Source organism: Octodon degus, unplaced genomic scaffold, assembly GCF_000260255.1.
Source record: "Octodon degus isolate 3935 unplaced genomic scaffold, OctDeg1.0 scaffold00046, whole genome shotgun sequence".
In the NCBI taxonomy this organism is placed as follows: Eukaryota; Metazoa; Chordata; class Mammalia; order Rodentia; family Octodontidae; genus Octodon; species Octodon degus.
This window is the reverse complement of record NW_004524622.1, coordinates 12107575-12128058: the sequence shown is the minus strand read 5'-3', so window position 1 is coordinate 12128058 and position 20484 is coordinate 12107575. Positions and strand designations below refer to the sequence as shown.

The following is a 20484-nucleotide window of genomic DNA, read 5'->3' as shown; positions in this document are numbered from 1 at the left end:
ATATATAGTTTTATCCTTAGGGATTCCTAAGGCAAAAGTGCCTGAGGTCCATGAAAGTTGGTCTCTACATTTTGCTCCACACGCAACTTCCGCATAGAATGAAGAGGATGCCATACTAGAAGCTATTTTGCATTTGCAATTCAAACCAGGTCTCTGTGCCTTACCCTTTTTTTTTTTTTTTTTGCGGAACCGGGGATTGAACTCAGGCCCATGCGCTTGCCAGGGAAGCGCTTATTCCACTGAGCCATCTCTCTGGCCCTTGTGCCTTACTCTTGATCACACTTCCTTAAGGAAATTTAGATTTTAGTACTTAGCAGAACTAACTTTGATTAGCTAAGTTCAACTATATGGTTTTTCAAATTTGCCTCATCATAAATACCATGTGAGGCACTTATTTAAAAAGAAACTGTAGAGCTCAGGGGCAGTATATCTGCCTAACATGCATAAGGCCCTAGGATCAACCACTAACACACCAAAAACTGAAAATTAAAAAATATAGATTACCAGACAAGCACCTCAAGGGGCCCCTGTAATTCCCATGATCAAGTCCAGGATTTCTATTGTAGCTGAATCCAAGTAGGTGCTATAAATAGCCAGACCACATCTTAAAAGTGAAAAATGTGAATTTGAATGAGTTGCCTTTGTTTGCAACCAGGAGGGCAGAGCTTTGCTGACAGCTGGCTGCAGCCCACAGCAACAACCCAGCTGAATACCCAGTCCCGGGACACCTCTGACTACTTGTCAATGACATTATTTGTGGACAGTTTACAATTTGAGTGCTGCCAGTGATTTTCAAATTTTAAATACAGCTTTTAAGTTCTATGTGTCAGCCCATGCATAGTTAAACTCCATGCCTGTGATTTTAAGAAATGTACTTATGGGGCTGGGGATATAGCTCAGTAGAATAAGCACTTGCCTGGCAAGCGCAAGGGCCTGAGTTCAATCCCTGGTTCTGCACACACACACACAAAAAAAAGAATAAAAAAAAAAATGTATTTACAACTATACTTCATTGGGCTGGGGAGAAAGCTCGGTGGTCTAAGCGCCTAAGTGCAAGGACCAGGGTTTGATCTCTGGTACTGCATGCTGTGCTGGCCCCAGAACCCTGGACTTGGGCATGGTGGCACTTGCCTGTAATCCCTGCACTGGGGAGGCTGACACAGGAGGATCACTACGAGTCTGAGCTGTATAGTGAGACCCTGTGTCAAAAGAATAAAAATACAAACAACAACAACAACAACAAACAACTAAACTTCATTGATTAGTGTCTCTTCCAATAACTGCCATTTGAAAGGTAAGCACACGTTCCTCCAAAGAATTTAGCTCTGCCAACAGTACTCATGTATTTAAGTACTGCAGATATTCATTGATTTGCATTGATTTGTGACTATCTTGAGGCTGACAGCCATGTGAAATCAAAACAACAAACAGAAACACCAACATGAAAACTATGTTTCTTCTTCTTTTTTGTATCTAGTACAGTGTCTACATGGTCTCACTACGTAGACCGGTCTCATAGTGATCCTGTTGTTTACAGCCTCCCAAGTGCTGGGATTACAGGTGCATGCCACCATGCCCTGTCTCAATTGCCATCCCAGCATACCCCAGGGGCGGGGCTGGCACAGCAGGCCTGGAGATCAAACCCCATCTCCTTAATCCACTGAGCTATTTGGCTGGCCCCCTTTAAACTGTTTGAAAGTTAAGATTTGAAAAACAAAATCCTCCAAAACAGCAAAGGAAGCTATATTGTAAAGTGTCACTCTGGTAGCAGCAGTCAATGTTTTCTTAGCTTAGATCTAGATGGGGGAATTAGGGGCAAGATGTAGCTGGATATGAGGGAACCCAGAAAACATTAAATCCCTAAGAATAAAAAAACAAAAACAAAAACAAAAACTTTTCCTCCTGTGTCTTCCTCAAGTCCTTAAGGCAATTTCACTTTTAGTACTTGGAAAAACTACATTTGACCATCAAAGTTTTCTTTATATTTAATTTTAAACATGATTGGTCATGTACAATCACATGTTTTCTCAAATTTGCCCTAATGGTAAAAACCACCCGAGGCACTCTTTAACTGAATGCCCCTTCCTTCCAGGTCCTGTAGCCTCTCCATGCGAGAGATCAGAGTAGAAAGCAGAGTGTCGCTCCAATCACCAGTGACCTCATCTCCTCCCCAGCATCCTTGTGGCTGGGCCCTGTATTTCTGCTGCAGGTCTCAGGAAGAGAAAACAGCAGGCAGATGCAGTCTGGTCCCCAAGTTGAGTGTGATGGTGCACACCTGGAATCCCAGCAAGTTTGGAGGCTGAAGCAGGAAGACAGTGACAGAGGCCAACCTGGGTAACACATAGTGAGACTACCTCAAAAGAAAAAACAAAGGGAAAAAATTTGGTTCCTATTCCATGGTAATATTCCCAGACAGTCTGGAAGAGGCATAAGGAAAATAGTTACAGACAGCTATGATAATCATTACTTTATTTCTCAGAAGCTGCTAGTTCTGCCCATCTAGTGGTAACAGAAGGTGAATATCAACCTTCCACAGGGTCTTCAGCTTTAATTATACCACCTTCTTCATAAGAAAGACAATCACTGACAACAAAGATTTCAGTTTTGACCATTCCCAGGGCCATCCATTTGTACGACTATCTTCGGTGACCATTTCCACAGCCAGAGCTGAGCAAAGCGCCCACCAACAATGGCTCCTGAAGTCTCCTAATTCCCTGTGCTGGGGCTCAAGATGGTAATCTCATTACCTGCTTAAGCAAATACCAGTTTAAGCCACCAAGAGGTTTATCTTTCTGTCTTGATAAGCCACCAGAGCATGCTTGCATACTCCAGGGAAACTACTGACAATTTAATGGCAGGAAGTAGTTCATTAAATTGGCTTCAGAGAGACAGGCACTGTTAGGTGGCATCACCCAGCAGAACCACAGGGCTCTCTACCAGAAATGGACTTTACTTACTTATTCTAGTCTTGACTCTGAAAGCCTGGTAGATCTTTAAAGTTCAACCTGGGCTGGTAGAGGGTTTGAAGAAAGATGTGCCAATTGCTCAAGCTATGATAGAGCCAAGACATAAGCAACTGCCTAAAGTAATGCCTCAGCTACAGTCTTATTCACTAACTAACTGAATAGTTACTTTGTTCCTGAAAAAGGTGATACACTGAGGTCAGCAGGCTTGCGCCCCCTTGGCACTTACATTGTAGTTCACAAGGACTTAGAATTAAAAAGAATAGTCTGAAAAGAAGGAAAGGAATTCATGTTGCCCTAGGATAGTGACGGTGAACCTTCTGGAGCTTTCAATGATAACAGTCCACATTGGCATGTGTGCCATAGGCTTGCCACTCTTGCCCTAGAATCAAATACTATTAAATTAAGATCGCCCTTAATATTCACTAATGGCAGCTCTATGTAGATCACCCTCTCAAGCATAGTAAAGTCTGATACTTTTCAGCCATTCAAGAAATATTCAAGAAGCCAGATGCATGTCTGCAGCACCAGCACTCTGGGAAGCTAATGCAGAAGGATCTGAAGTTCAAGTCAAGTCTGAGCAACTTGGCAATTAATTGAGATGCTGAGTCAAAAAATACAAGGACTGGAAATACAGCCCAGAGTAAAGGCTCTGGGTTCAATGCCCAGTACCACAAAAATAATAAATCAAATCATTCAAAAACAAAGAAAACAGCAAGTCATGAGATAAACATAAATAAGTCCACAGCTATGATTTTCCTGTGATTAAGACTTTGGAGTATGTGAGTGCATATTCTAATCTGCATAAGATATGTATACTATTTTCCTCTCCTTTGCTTGGTTCCCTTGCTACATGCATGGTAGACTAATGCCTATTTGGTCCACCAACTCGGTAATCAGGCACTGAACCCAACTATATTTGGAGCAGGAATTCACAAGGGAGAAAGAGAGGCAGACAACACTATAAGTTTAAAGAAATCCTACTCTTTGCCATAGCAGCACTGCGGATACTGTAGAATATTTTAAAAATAAAGATCCCAAGGGATGGCGAGATAGCTCAGTGGCCTAAAGTGCCTGCTTAGGCAAGCTTAGACAAGTGCAGGTACCATGGTTTGATCCCCAGCACCACATGCTGTGCCAGCCCTGCCCCCAGGACAAGCTGAGCAGGCCACAAAAAAATAATTAATTAATTAATTAGTTAATGATCCCGAGGGCCAAGGATATAGCTCACCTGCCTGGCAAACACAAGGTCCTGAGTTTGATCCCTAGTACCACAAAAAATAAATACATAAACAAATTAAATAGTAAAAATCCCTCATCTAACTTCTAGTCTTGCAGCAAAGGACAATGCTCTTGCCCTGTCCTCCAGTTCTCTACCTTAAATACTTCAGTAATTCAGCTAGCATGATTGATATCCTCTCTGACTTTTCTATGAATCGTGTCTCAGTTGTTGATGTGCTACAAACACTTCACAGGCACTCTGAAAACAATGTTCCAATTTTTCACTGTTTGCCTGCTTCTGTGGTGTGACTACATCCACCATGAATGTGTGAAAGGACAACGCAGGAACAATGAAAGCAGAGTTATGAAGAAATGTACATTCAAGCTGGCTGTGGCTCCCCATTGGGTCTCCCAAGTTGCCCCATGTAATCAATTCCAGGCTGTGCCTATGGTTCTGTCATAATTAATAACAGCACAGCTACCAATATTCTAGTGGGATACCTTAAATAAGTCACATTTGGACCTTTTCTCAGATTACAAACCTTCCACAAAAGAGAAGGTTATAAGCCATAAAAGTTAAGAAGATAAAATTATCTGCTTGTCAAAACATACTATCTTAACATATAACATCAAAACCCTTAATGTCCTTTGAAATTTTTTGCATCAAACATAGGTAGTTAGGACTGGGTGTGGTGGCATGTGTCTTTAATCCCATCTATTTAGGAGGCTGAGGTAGGAGGATCAAGAACCCCAGGATAGCCTGGGCAACACAGTGAGACCGTGACTATAAATAACTAAATAAATACCTTTTTAAAACATAGGTAAGTGGGGAAGGGCAAATAATAAATAAATTCAACTAATGCTCAGGTCCTGATTCACATGTGCAAATCTTGGTGACTTCTCGATGGGCCACTGCATCCAAGTAAAGTCAAGCCTGGCAACTCGGCTTCAGGTCACACTCTGACTTGGAGTCACATGAAATCAAATGCCGTGGCTCAAGTCTAGCACAAAGGGTCTCACGGGAATGTTCACATCTAAGTGTTTACGACGACCGAGGCCAGCACCTCCTCCATTCCTTACACAGCAGTCCTAAGAAGCTCCTCTCCAGTCTCACCTTCCTGCTCCCAACACAATCCACACTGGGCCGCAGGGGGGAAGCCTGGAAGGCAGGCGCAGGACTCTGTTCCTCACAGGAGAGGATCCAGAGGAAGAGTTAAGAAATGTCATTATTTTAAAATATCCAATGACCTATCACGTAAAAGATGGATTAGATACATTGTACTGGCAGGGAAAGCAGGGTAGGAAGTTATGGGGAGGCCAGATTTTGATGTAGGAAGAACATCTAACCCTACCACCAGTAATAACAGATAACCTTCATCCAGTGCTCACTTTTTGCTGGAAGCCTTACTATACTCCAGTCTCTTATCAGACTTGAAGTCAACTATATCCATCCCTGCCTCTTTCACCCCTGAACAACTTAACTGAACCAGTAAGAAAGCTGTTCGTGCAGAAATTCCAAAGGATGCCATGTAACTGGCTCTGTCCAGTTTATAGGGGTTTGCGCAGATCCTACCAGTCAGGTTAAACACTGGGTCAAGGCCAATAGCACCAGAAAGCCCACATTCTAAGGCTAATGATGCTAAGGACAGAAGCATCCAGAAATACTCATCCCACTTGTCATTTGCCAGAATAAGGATGTCAGGGCCATTTTTCAGTCTCTGGAGACTAGGTTAAAAAGATGACCCTACCTAGATGCAGCTATTCTGAAGTTCAAGTGATTCTTATAAAAGTGTTCATTTTTCTCATCCTTTTTATCTTTGTGCCACCCCCTTAGCTCAAGATCTCAGATATCAAAGACTCAAGATCAAAAGAAGACACTTCCTTTTTTAAAAATAACTGTCCTGACACTAAATTATCAGTCAAATAAATTACACAGTCTTCTTATTCACTGAATGACCAACATCACTTTCAGACTGAGCAGGCTGTACTTGGTGTTCGGACTTGCGTGGGGGGTATCTATGAATGTGACAATGAGGTCAACACTTACGCTACAGGCCATGTGCCCTGCTTCCAGAAACATCATTAAGGAAACTTGCTTTGGACACGTTGAAATGCAACCCAGAAAGCTTTCCAGTCAGGGCAAGATAAATTCAGGGAAATCCTGAGATTTCAGCAAGTTTTAAATTTAAGCCTCTAGGTCTAATGGCAACAATATTAACATGAAGTGCCATTTACTAGTTGTAATAAAGCTAGTATTAACAGTAAGGCCTCTTTCCCGCATACACACCAGAGTACATTTTATATCATTTCCCATTACACCTGATCGGATGGGTGTCACTGTCTCTGCAGGCAAAGCGAGCCTTGGAGAAGTTAAGAATCTCAACCAAGGTCATACAGCAAGTAAGGGGTAAGACCCTGAATCTAGGAGACAGATCTTTTGCAAATAGGAAGGGAATTTAAAGATAATGGGAAGGGGCAGAAAAGGAAAAGAAGTAGAAAAAATGAAGATGCATTATGCACATGTACCAACTCCCCACAGTGAATGCAATCACTTTGTACCAATAAAAATGTACTAATAAAAATATTTTTAAAAACTGAATCCAGGTTTGATGGCTCCATAGCTCTTTACACTTAAGAATACTTGAACTCACGGTTTATTCATTTGCAGACAGTAAAAGTATCCAGCTCAGAGGGTGCTGAAGGTGTTTGAGGAAATAACCCATGCAAAGGGGTTAGCTTAGTGCCTGGCACATACAAAGTTAAGGGCACCTTAATTTTGGCTATTATTATTTCCATACACGCATGAATGTGCTTGTTCCCAAAGCTGTGCATATAACTACATTCTCTCTCTCTCTCCCTCTCTCTCTCTCTCTCTCTCCCCTCTTCCCTCCCTCCTTCCTGTTCTCCCTCTCCCTCCCTCCTTCCCTCTCTTTTTCTCCCTCTCTCTTCCTCCCTCTTCCCTGTCCCTCCCTCCTTCTCTCTCTCTTTCTCTCCCTTCCTCTCTTTTTCTCCTCCCTCTTCTCCCTCTCTCCCTCCCTCCCCATTGCTCTCCTCTTCCTTTCTCTCTCTCTCCTACTGGGAATACAGATGTGCCACTGCACTCAGCTTATAGGTGTCTTTACTGAAAGTTTTACAGACTACATTCCTTATTCCCAGCACAAAAATAGGTTTTTTTCATGGTAGTAATGAGAGGCAATTAATTGGCAATACAGGCCCAGTGGGGTGTAAATTTCAGCCCAGCCCACCACTGCCTACATATCTTCAGGTAGGTTGCTTCACTTCTCTGAGACTCCTTCCTCACTTGCAAATTAACGTACACAAGCTTCTGTCAAGACCAGCACTGACTGTAAAGTCACTGCTGTAAAGACCTTCTATTAGCATGAGTTCCTCCACCCCCTTTTCACACTTGAAAGAAATCTGCCAGAGGCTCAGATCATTATTTTGATGTAACTGTGTCTATAAATAACTTTCTCTCGCCCTTTGGGATCATCTGTTGCTCTCAAATACATTCCTGAGAAAACATATATGCCTGCTTCTCCAGAAACATGTATGTACGGTTAGCTAACTCCAAGCATCTAAAAAATGTCGTGAGGAGACACCAAGCTTGACAGCTGCACTATCTAGAGAAAAGGTCTCTAAAATTCTGTATACCACACGGGGCATGCTGAACAGTTTCCATATCTGATTCAGAATACTATCATCTCAAGGCAAGTATTGGTTTGCATATTAAAGCTGAAACATGGGGGCCTGCCCCTTAGCTCAGTTCTTTAAGTGGCTGCTTCAACAAAGCAGTCAGGCTCAGGTTGCTGTGGTTGGATCCCCACAACTCAAGCCAGCCAAACCTGCCCTGAAGGCATTTGGAGAAAAAAAAATCCTTAAAACTGAAACACATGTAAGTAAATATAATAGAAGCCTAACCCTAATTTACTCTCATGGTAATTGATCACAAACAAAATATTAAGGATATCAAGAACAAAAACTCCAACCTGGTAGTTAAAAGCACTACTTCTAGCCATATATGATAGTGCACACCTGTAACCCCAGCACTCAAGGCTGAGGCTGGAGAACTGTGAGTCCCGGCTGAACTATATAGGAAGACCCTTTCTCAAATAAATGAGAAAAAAAATTTTTTTTAAAGAGATGGGGTTGGGCCAGGGAGATGGCTCAGTGGAATAAGCACTTGCCTGGCAAGCATAAGGGCCTGAGTTCAATCCCCGATTCCACAAAAAAAAAAAAAAGAGATGGGGGATGGGGGTGAGGCAAGATAGCTCAGGGGACTAAGCACCTGCTTAGGCAAGTAAAGGGACCTACGTTCGATCCCCGGCACCACATTCTTCACTGGCCCCAGCCCCAGGTGCACTGAGTCTGGCACGAGACTGGACGGGGTGATGCATGTCCATAACCCCAGTGCTGGGGAGGCTGAAAATAGGACGATCACTAGGAGCTGCATAGTGAGACCCTGTACCAAATACATAAATAAAAAAGGACAGGAATATAGCTCTGGAATAGAGCACCTCTGGAATATAGCACCTTGTTTATAGCAAGCACAAGGCTCTGGGTTCATTCTCTAGCACTGCAAATAAAACACACAAACAATCCTGACCTTTAACCTCTTAAATATTAGATACCTATACCTTAACTTTTTATGACTACTTGTTACCCAAAATAAATACATTCATCATGTCTTGATTCTTTCTACTTCCCCCTTCTTGACCTCATTCTGAATCTTCTATTCAAATATGTATTGTATAATTCATAACTTAATTGGCTAACTTTGTAATTTGACCATGCTTCAGAAGGTTCTAATACTACACTGTTCCTGTTTTACATATTATTATTTTGTTCTTGAATTTGCAATGTTTCTCACTTAATCTAAACGTACTGATTACATTAAAAAAATATATATCCACATTTTATGCAGACACAACCAGAAAATTCCCCCTACTTATCTTTTTGTACTGTTTTCTAGTTGACCTGATTTGACAGTAATGTTAAGTCCAAGATGCCAGATCTTTCTTTCTTTCTTTCTTTCTTTCTTTCTTTCTTTCTTTCTTTCTTTCTTTCTTTCTTTGTATTCAGTATGGGTCTCACTACACAGATCAGACTCATAGTGCTCCTCTTGTTTTCAGCCTCCCAAACTCTGGGATTATAGTTGTGCCAGGCACAACGCCCAGTCTCATTTGCCACCTCAGTGCACCTGAGGGAGGGGGGGCGGGGCCAGCATGGCATACCGGGATCGAACCCTGGACCCTGCATCTGCCTAAGCAGGTGCTTTAATCTGTTGAGCTATCTGGCCAGCCCGGTCCTCCAAATCTTAATATATTGACATCTTAAAAAGCTGACTCTTTACATATTCTCAATGACAGCTAAACTAGGTAAAAGATTTGGGTTTCTTAAGTTGGTCCTGATGTCCGCGCACAATGAACTCCTTTCCTGCTAATTGGAGGTTCTGTCTGGATGATGTTTGATGAGAGACTCCACCCAGGAGGTCAGGAGCATCACTGTCCATCACTCCTCCCTCCTGCCACCCACTGGGAGGCAAAGGAGGAGCAGGCATCTTTTGTAGATAGAAGATGCTCAAATCTCTGGCTTTCTGAAGTGTAGTGTTGGGAAATTCAAGTTATCTTCTTCACATTTTTTTCTCTCTCCTGTAGTGATCTGGCTTATCTAAAACAGTACCGTTGGTGTCTCAGATGTCCAGGATTTTAATATATATATATATTCATTTCTCTTCCTCCACCTCAAAAAAAATAAAAGTATTCAAATTATTGTTTAGTATCTGTTGGAGACTGGAAGGAACAAAGGAATGAAAGAAGGGAGGAAGAAGAAGGAAGGAAGGAAGGAAGGAAGGAAGGAAGGAAGGAAGGAAGGAAGGAAGGAGAGAAGAAAGAGAAACAAGAGGACTAAATCGTGAGGCTAAGAATGACATAGCTAATCAAGTACACTCTTTAGGCTAACTCTAAGGCATGTAATACTTTAACTAAGGCAGTCAGTCTCAGCCAGCTCAGTTGTCCTGTCCTGTGGATAAATAACGCATACTGTTTAGTGTGGTGTGGTGTTGACACCTGGTATGTACTAAGTGCTATGTGTCAACCTAAGTTCTTTATGTTTACATGAACTCCACAAGGTATTATGATTTTCTCCATTTTATTATTCTTGAAACTGCAGCATAGTGGTTAAGTAATTGGCTCTGATCACACAGCTGAAATTCAAACCCAAGCCCCTTAAGGGGGTGAATTTGCAACATTTACGATACATTAGGCAAGCATACCACCTTGGGCCTCCCACTAGTTTCAAAATATGTGGTAAATGAGCTGACCACATGAGGTGCTACTCAGAGGTGCTTCAAAGAACCAACAAAGAAAGAGTAAGCCAGGGCTGGGCACAGTAGTGCACGCCTACAACCGCAGCATGCAGGAGGAAGGAGTATTGTTGCAAGTTTGAGACCAGCCTGGGATACAAAGTGAACTCCAAGCAGGCAAGACAGCTCAGCAGACTAAGTGCTTGCTTAGGCAAGTGCAGGGACCTGGGTTTGATCCCTGGCACCACATGCTGCACCAGCCCTGGAACCCCTGGCACAGCCACTGAGACTAAGCATGATGGCACAGTGCTGGGGAGGCTGAAAGGAGGATCATGTGAGTCTGAGCTGTGCAGTGAGACCCTGTACCAAATACATAAAATAATAATACCAAAGTGAGCTGAAAGTTTGCCTGAACTGCATAGTGAGGCGCTGTTTTAAAAAGACAGAACAAGTATAATAAAAAAGAGCAAACCAAAGAAACCTCCCTGTTGACACTTGAAGGAAAGTCCATTAAAGCCTTTTGCCAAAGTTCCCCGTACAGGTGGAAATAGCTACTTGGAGGAGGTGGTGATGATGTCATCAGTGCCATTTTTTCTGTGACATCACTCATATAGTTAAGTACCTAAGGTACAAGGCATTTGAGAAGAAATATCTATAATCAGACTTCCAAATTAACTGGGGTGACAAGTAACACACCAGACAGCACAAGATAGGTGTGTGAGGTCTTGGGTTCAATTTCAATCCCAGGCCCCAGCAACACACACACACACACACACACACGCACACATACACACACATCACACAAATGTCTAATTCCATGATAAGATCTGATAGACTGGCTAACTAGTACCAAAGTCATGTTGGAAAAAGTGGCAAGAAGTGTCAGCTCTGAAATATAGAATGTGTGTGTGTGTGTGTGACAAGGTCTCACTGTAGCCCAGCTGGCCTTTGCCTCCCAGGTGCTGGGATGAAAGAGTGCACTACCATGCTCGGCTTGAAATACAGAATTCTGAAGGGACAAAAACGTTTGTATGTCACCTAATCCACTTCAACATTTCAAGACAAGTGCTAATAGCTTAACTGAGTTCATGCCCTGCGAAGTAGCAGAGGGTAGCAAGGTGAACAAGAAGCCTGGTGCAGCAAGTAGTCTTGGAAAACTCTTCGAAGGATGGGGAGAGTAGATGATGGCACATCAGATGAAAACAATGCATAATACTCTCCTTTCTTGAGTTTGCAAGACCAGCATTCATTCAGTTGATCTGATTTTTTTTTTTTTTTCCATGCCAGAAATCAAACCCAGGACCTTCCTTGCAAATACTAAACATATGCTTCTCTACTGAGCCACAGGCACCCTCAACCTCAAACTCATGATCCTCTTGCCTAATCCCCAAGTGCTGCGACTGTATAGGCATATGCCACCTTGCCTGGCCCTAATTTGACTATCAGACTGCAGAACAGTATATAGTGTTTGCACTGGGAGTTCAGGCTAGCATTTTTGTTTGTTTAAAGTCTACAAGTACTGAACTGCATATTCACTCCACCCACTGCTTCCATTCTAGGTGCTTTTACACGTGCTAAGTCACTGACTATCCTCAAACACATCCAGCTTGTGCAGGAGTACATGTCTCCTGTCATAAACTGGTAACATATCCACTTTAATGCTTCACCGCCAACATACTCTGATTGTCCATATATCCTGTAATACTCTGACGCAAATACTCTGTAATAATTGCTAATGTAAAATTGTCAGTCATCAGAAAACAGAAGCCAGACATGGAGGCCTGGACTAGTACTCCCAACAGGTAGGGGACGGAGGCAGGAGTTACCATGAATTTTAAGCCAGCCTGGGCTGAGTTCAGGATAAGCTTGACTGTAAGACTTCTCTTAAGGGCACCTAAGCATTAACTGATTGAATAATGTTTTTTCTAAAAAGTACAAAGCTATAAGAACGTTAGTGGTCAAGTTACAATAATATTGAATCCAGTTTTAATTAAGAATGCTTGGTAGCAGGGGCTGAGACAGGAGGATCACTGAGTCTGAACTGTGTAGTGAGACCCTATATCAAAAAAAAAAAAAAAATCTGAGAAAAAACTGTTGGTGGAACTCAAAAGAATTAAAGTCACTTAAAAGAAGTAAGGTTTTAATTTTTACTAGAAATATAAACCACTTCACTAACATGAAGCACACAGGAGGACAGTTTTATTTTCTTGTATTTTAAAATAACACTAGGGCCGGGGAGATGGCTCAGTGGAATAATCGCTTCCCTGGCAAGTGCAGGGGCCTGAGTTCAATCCCTGGTTCCGCAAAAAAATAAAATAACACTAGCCACGGTGGTATACACCTTTAATCCCGCCACTTTGGGAGGTCAAGGCCAAACTGGAGCAAAGTCTGGATAAATAAGCAACTCAGTGAAATCTTTCAAAATAAACAAACAAACAAACAAAAAATTTAAAGGGCTGAGGGTGTAGCTCAATGGAAAGCCCCTGGATTTGATAACAGTACCACAGAGTAACAGTAATAACAATTCCTATGGGTTTGGAAGCACAAGTTAAAACTAAGGTTAGTTTTTTTCTTAGAATTACTGTTAAAGATTATATTTTCAATTCCTCAAAAATTATTTAGTGTTTTATCCTCACTGATCAAAAATCATTCAAGTTAAACAAAAACTCAACAAGGCTATCTTTCATTACAGTTTAACTATCTTTACTTTGAAGTTTAGAACCTTAGCGTAGATGAGAGAAATAAGTAAAACGTTTCAAAAGAAGCAAATAAATCATAAACAATTAAGTTTTTAAAGTCATTTCCTAACAATAACAAAATGTACTTAAAAATACAAGTGCTATATACCTTTCTTAAAGCCATAGGCAAAATCTGTGTGGTTCCACACCACCACATAAAACCTTTTAAGTCTTAGTATTTCAGAGTTACAAAATATAGGCATTGGATTTACGCAGTCATGTCAAAGGGCTTTTCAGGGTCTTAGAAATTTCAGCACAGTGCAGAAAAGCTAAGAGTGAAAAAGTGATTTAAAAAAGAAAAACAGCAAAAAGCGAAGCTGTTGTGTTGCTGCCACACATCAAACTTTCTGAGAAATCCAAAACCATTTAACAGTTTCTCCACAACAAACAGAATGCCTTATGCATTTTGAATGCAATAATTTATTAGCATAGATTCTACTTACTTTGCTTTTTGCCATTTATAAGCTTCATTAAAAACACAAAGAAGTAACCAGTTGAATGAAGTTCACCGCAGAAAAGAAAACACAGTTATAAACTCGAACTATAAATTTACATCCCAGAATGTCAGGCGAGGAAGGAGCCTTTTACAAACTACCACTATATATACAAGAGTTTTAGATTGTGAAATACCGCACTTTGGTTTTCTGCTCTGTACAATTACACTTAACTCTACCCCTCCCCCGGAAAAAAAATTCACCTCGGTTGCTCATTGGCCCACATAGTTCCGGCCCACATGGTATCAGTGGGTGTGTCCGTCCTGGTAGGCCTTCTCATTGGCTGCGAAGAAACACTGTTTAAAAGGCTGTGATTTGGGGGTTGTCAAACTCCACGCCTCCAGACTTGAGCTCGCCAATAGACCCGCGACACTGGCTGTTACTCTGGGATTCAAAGGGCAAGCTGGTCGCCCGAGCTGCGACCCCAGAAAGACGTGCTTTAAGGGAGAAGTTAACTGGGCGGTGCTGCCTACTCTATTCCCACGCCTGGACTTCATCAAAGGCTCGCACAAGTGCATTTCCCAGCGAATAATTAAAAGGGCGGGTAGAGCGTTCGCCTTTCAGAGTCCGACTTAGGCACCTGGTCGAGCTCTGCGCCCAATAGACCCGTGCTGTGGCCATGACGAGAAAGGGGCAGGCTGAGCCGACCGTGTTTAGTGCTTGGCGGCGGGGAGGACGCAGGCCCGCGCTCCCCCGCGCAGTCCCTCGCTCGCGGCGCCAGCCCCCGCCGTACCCAGGCCCCGCGCGCTGCGCCCGTTTCGAGCCGGTGTTTTCCTTCCGGCAGGACTTACGCGGCCTGTTCTTCCTCCCCGAGTCCATCCTCCTCCGCAGCCGGCATTTCTTGGCTGGAGAGTCACGCTGAGGGAGCTGCGGCTGCGGCTGGAGCTCCGCCAGCAGCGGGAGGCGTGGGGGCGCCGCGTCGCCGCAGCCCGCGGGGCTTCGGCTGCAAGCGGGCGGCGGGTGGAAGCCGTTGTGCAGCAGTCCGTTCACCGCAGCGGCGCCGGTGTACACGGAGTCCCCCGGGGAGTGTGAGCCCTGGCGCTCCGGCTGCGCTCCGCGGTCCCCCATACCCGGGACTGACCGGGCAGCGAGCGGGCCTCGGCTCAGGAGGCCTCCCTGGAGGTCATTCTCGGGCGTCTTTATTTCTTCAGATCCTCCCTGCGCCTTCCGATTCGGCAGCCGCAAAGCCGGCGCCGGGGGGCAGTGAGCCAGGCGCTCCTCCCCTCCTCCCAGCGACTCCCCCATTTCCTCCGCGCCCTGCCCACTGCGCGCCCGCCCGCCCGCCCGCCGGGCCGCGCAGGTCTAGAACGTGCCGGCCCAGGGCGCCGAATCGGTGACCTCGCGCAGCCCTAGACAGGGACCCTGCGGCTCGCCTCCTGACCCCTAGGCCCTGCGACTTCAAGTGCAGCCTCCTTGCTTCGCAGACTTGTCCCCGCCACTGAGCATGCCCAGTCCTGCCCGCCACCTCCATCGACGAGTTTCAACATGGGGAATGAAGTTCTCTGGATTTGCAAAAAGGAGATGGGCGGGATGAGCTTTGTATGGTCTATCCTGCTTAAAGCTTACGGGGTGAGGTAGGCTCGAGGGAGCCAGCAGCGTCGGGAGAAATGGGAGAAGCCAAATATTTGTAGAGGTTTCAGGCTTGCTAATTCTGTCCCAAGTGGTCCAGATAGCCTTGCAAGGTCACTCATTGCCACCCCCCCCCGTGTGTGTGTGTGTGTGTGTGTGTGTGCGCGCGCGCGCGCGTGTGTGTATATTTAGTAAAGTGACCAAAGTACTCAGAGGACTAAAAGAAGAAAAGAGAACGATTAATTATAGAAAGGTAGGCCGACGTGAGTAGGGAAGGAAGCGAATTTCTTTGCCAGTGAGTGCATGGCACACACACACACACACACACACACACACACACACACATTCCCCTTGTGGTTTCACTGAGTTAATAGTCTTGCAGGAATGGAATACAGTGTTAAGGGCAATGAAGGGCAAAACAGGATTAACAAGTGTTGGAAAGAAACCTAGTAAACACAGGCAATCCCAAACTATATAAAGCTCTTTCCTCACCCAGAAAGAGGCAATGCCATGTTAATTATACAGCCAAGAGTTATCTCTGGTTGTATGAAAGGAAGGCAGCATCACATAGTGATGCACATCAAGGGCTTTGGAGTCAGCCCTGAGTTTCTGTTCCAACTCAGCCACAGAGCAAACCCAGACATTGCTCAACACACCTAGCATTAGCACACTGCACTGAGCGTGCTCAAGAGACAGGACAAATTTGGGTGGTGAGAATTTTAGGAAAGTTATGTCATGGCTTGAGGCCTCCCCCTTTGCATCCAGAGCAGGGCTGTTGTGAGGGAATTCATCCAAAAGTACCTCGTTCAATCTTGATACACAGTAAATGCTCACAGAAATGTTATGCAGAATTACAGGAGATCATTGTTTTAGATTAACTTACTGCACACACCAGGCTAAAAAATTAAAATAGAATCATCCACCCAAAAGTTCCTAGTCACCAAGTGAAACTAAGCAATTGATATGACCTTCCAAGAAATCTGGGTTAGAGATACAAACTTCCCAAAATTGCCAGCTTCAATTGGTAAGATAATAAAGTGCCTTAAAGGCAAAAGAAGTAACCAAAACTAAGTTGATGTTAGCCTGTTTGGTGGCAAATGCCTTAATCCCCGCTATTTGAGAGGTTGAGGTGAAAAGATGGCAAATTCAAGGGCAGTCTGGACAATTTAGTAAGACCACAAAGGAAGGGTGATGGAGCTCAAGAGCAAGCACTGCCATGCATCCACTATGCAGAGTCCAGGACTGTAGGAATAAAAGTGATTTCATACTGACTACAAGTCATTTTTCTATTCTTTTGTCTCTTGTGCCCATCTTAGCAAGAACATAGCGTTGAAATGATCAACATACTTTTTACTTCTGCTTTCTTTAACCCCTTCTCTGTCTGCAGAACTAACCTCCTCCTCTTAGTCCATTAGAACTATTCTGTTTTATGTAGTGAAGTGTTGCCCAATTCTAGAATTAAAAATAAAGATCATTAAATACATTGCTGATGATGTAGGCCTGTAATCCCAGCACTTAGGAGGCTGAGGCAGGATTGTAGCAAGTGTAAAGCCATTCTGGGCTATATAGTGAGTTCCAGACCAGCCTAGATTACAGACTGACTCTGTCTCAAAAATAAAGTAAGTTTGGTCCATTGGCAGGAGTTATTATCTTTATTATATGGTTATTATTAGCAGTGCACCCTTCCTTTTAAGTGAAGAGAACAAACTATGCTCATATCAATATTCACTGGGTGTGGGCTGGTGAGATGGCTTAGTGGTCTAAAGCACCTACTTAGAACAAGCTTAGCAAAGCACAGGGACCGCGGTTCAATCCCCCAGCACCACATGCCAGCCAGCCCCGCCCCCTGGTGGGCTGAGCTGGACACACACACACACATAAATAAATAAAATTTTTTAAAAAAAATTCACTGGGTGGTTTATTGTGCGAAACATAAATTTTTTTAGTCTACAATGGGTCAGAGGCTTCCAAAGACTGGCTGGCCACTGAGTTCTTGGACCTTTGGCCCTTAGTTCATTCATCAGTGTCCAGGGTTTACATCCTGGTCTAGCACTCCCAGCAGACCTTGACTCAGAGCTTTAGATCCACTGGAACCACCTGAGAGCTCTGGTCCATCCACTTTTATCAACCACCGCCCTAAGGATATGGAGCCCCAGAGAAATGGCTGAGGATATTATGGGCAATGGTAGGACATGAATCTCAACTCTGACCCTGAATCTCAGCTCTCTCCATTTTGCTTACTTTACCGTAATATGTGGAGGTATAGAGAAAGAAGCCTGGAGAGCTGGCTGCTACCTGCCTCTCCTGCCTCCTTCTGGGCTTTCAGTGCTGCTTTCAGAGGCAGCTTGCACCTGTTGTTTCTCTTGTTCGCAGTTCTGCAAGCTCAGACACCATTTATCTAGCAAACTCCAGCCCATCCTTTAGATCTCTATTCTCACCTCTCCTGTTGAGAGAAAATTCTTTGATCCTGAGGACTATACATTAGGTCTTCCTGTTATTTTTTAAAATTCCTATATTCCCTTCATGCCTCTTTATCAGTTCCTAAATATAAGATATATAAAATGCATCTGTGCTCTCACTTGTAAATGGTCGTAGTAACATGACATGACTGAGTTATTACAATGATTAAGTGAATTAATATATGTAAAGTGCCTACACATTACGTGAAACTGCTGTGTATAATTTGCTTGCTGTCTCCCTACCAACTGCTCCTCCCTGCATCCCTAGGAAGCTCTCAGTAATTATGTGAATGAAGAAGTGACTTAGATGGTATTTCTCCCAGGTGCTCTCCTACTTTGTTTTGTAGATTTGCTAAAAATTGACACTAACCCTCCTCAACAATACAATATATAGTTTTCAAATTTTCACATAACTGAGCTGAATTGTTTAAGAAGCAGCTTACACCAGAGATGCAAGAAGAAACTTTAGCACTGCAGCATCTCCAAGGTCATACTCTGTCAAGCTGGAGTAGCTGGCATGGTGAGGGAGGATGAGGCAGCTGTTTCTGCCCCAGGTAGGTCGGAAATACTGGAACAGGGGACCAAACATTTGTCACCTGCTTCCTTTCTCTCACTCTTGTCATGATTCTGCCCTGCATCAGTTATACCCAGAATGTGATAGGGCGGAAGCCAGGTGGCATCTCACAGGAGTTGTTCAGGGGTATGAGTAGGAGGTATGGCTTTGAGGCAAGAGCTCTCAGAAAGGACATGGAAGAAATAACGTCTGGTAGAAAATGAGGGAAGAGAGAACCCACAAGCAACTTCTGTCCTTGTTCTCTACTCATTAATTTAGCAATAATTTATTAAGTATGTACCTTGTTTTAGACATTAAAACAGGGTTGGGGCTACAAACGCAAAATAAATGTCTTCAAGTGTAGGAGGCCATAAACTGGTATCCATTCTATTCCCCTGCTGAGTTAAGTTTATGGTTCTTCTCACCCCGCCTATTTCCCATAAGTCTCCTGCTATGCCCCGGAGGTGGGACTTCCTGTCATAGTCCTGTTGCCTAGTTCCTCGCGTTTTTTTTTTTACCCGCTGACGTCATTTCCCTATGCCTCCACTATATATACCCAGCACCTCCCCTAAATAAATGGGACTTGATCAGAATCCTGTCTTGTCCTCATTTCTCTTCTCTCCTGTCCTTTGTCCCCTCTTCAATTCCCCGCTCCTCCCCCAGGTGACCTTCGTTGACTGACCCGCTGAATCGGGACAAGTGGCGCCCAGCGAGTGGGGCATCTGGTACGGAGGATACAGCGACGGAAGCGTCGGAGAGAGTGCGCGCAAGAGAAAGCCACTAAAAGCCGGCAAGAGAGTAAAAGATACAAAAGAGAATGAAAGAGGCCTGCCTGCGACGTCTGAACCTCGGTAAGCGGAGGGCACCCCTTTCCCCTTTCCGTTGACAATGGACAGGCATTAAGTGAATGAGATATATAGAAAGTTTGAGTAAAGCATTAAAGGCACGGAGAGTAAAGGTTAAAATTAAGGATTATGATAAGACTTTTGGACCTAAAAAGGTCCCAGTGATACAGGGAAGTAAAACTCCAGAGCTCATGTTCTCTAAAACCGGGGGGTGGATTTTGGGAACAAACGGTGGTTGAGAGTAAAATGTTTGATTGGGAAGAAAGGCTTCTGTCTCAGAGAGGACAGAAGGGGGACCCAAGCAGGTTGCCCAGGAAGATGTCTTTTTCAGTTTATTTTTATAGAGCAAAACCATGCAGGGTTAAGGTAGAGAGGAAGGGGTCTCGCTTAGGTGGATGTGGGGTGGGACAAAGCTATGGTCAACCAATGGGATTGCAAGCACCATTGCTCAGGTAAAGTTGATTATGCCCAGGCCCAAATGAGGGCTGGGCTGGTGACTCACTTAGGTCATTTTAGGTGATTGATACCTATTTAGAATATCAATCCCAGGTGCTACTTTTTTAGCATTTGTTTGGCCTTTAGGTCTTTTAGGTCTGGCTCACAGCAGGAGCATCCCTCCCTCCCACAGTTGCAAGATAACTTGTCTTTTGTGCTGTCTCCTTCAAAGGCCTTTCCCTGTCTGACTGCCTATTAATATTTCTATCTAATTGGGTACCTATAACACCAGTTACAGCCTTTTCCTACTGGAATTTAATTGATAAAATCTTATCCCAGAGACACTATGATCCGGTTGTTGCTAATGTGATAAAAAAGGTGAAAATATACTACAGGAACAAAAAGGTAAAACCCATCTTAAAGGACAGAGAATCTCCTAAGGGTATATGCCCTAAAGGAACAGAATCTTGAAATCAAAACCAGGAAGCCAGATTTATGTTGAGAATAAAGAGCAAGGAGCCCAGCAGGAGGATTTAAAATGCTTGGCCAGAAAGAAAGTGCCAAGAAAGCTGTAGACTGCGAAGATGGAGCTGAGAGGATCTCCATTGCCTCGAAGGAACCTGAGAATGGAAAGATGGTCTGAGGACATCACAGGAGGAGGCAGGTCTCCACCCTTCACAGTCTCCACCCTTTACAGCCTCAGAACTGCTAAGGTCAGGGACTTTGCCTTGAGGCAAAAGCCGCAGAGCCCCTGTTCCAGAATGACAGCAGCGGTTGCCCAATACGCAGCTATGGCTCCATACACCACAGCTATTTTAGAAATTGTGGCTGACAATTAGCTTACTCCCGAGGACTGGCAGGCATTAGCCAGAGCCACCCTCTCAGGGGGGATTATCTCCTATGGAA

The 20484-nt window shown here is 43.9% G+C and overlaps 1 protein-coding gene across 1 annotated transcript in view; it reads right to left on the bottom strand.

The window, feature by feature from the left end:
- The window catches only part of LOC101569450 (pantothenate kinase 1), a 56711-nt gene extending 41492 nt beyond the window's left edge, over positions 1-15219 (bottom strand). Inside the window, 2 exon segments of the mRNA XM_023716237.1 lie at positions 14509-15102; positions 15105-15219. Coding sequence (XP_023572005.1) covers positions 14509-15102; positions 15105-15204 — 694 coding nt within the window. The 5' untranslated portion in view covers positions 15205-15219.
- Between the last annotated feature and the right edge of the window lie 5265 nt (positions 15220-20484).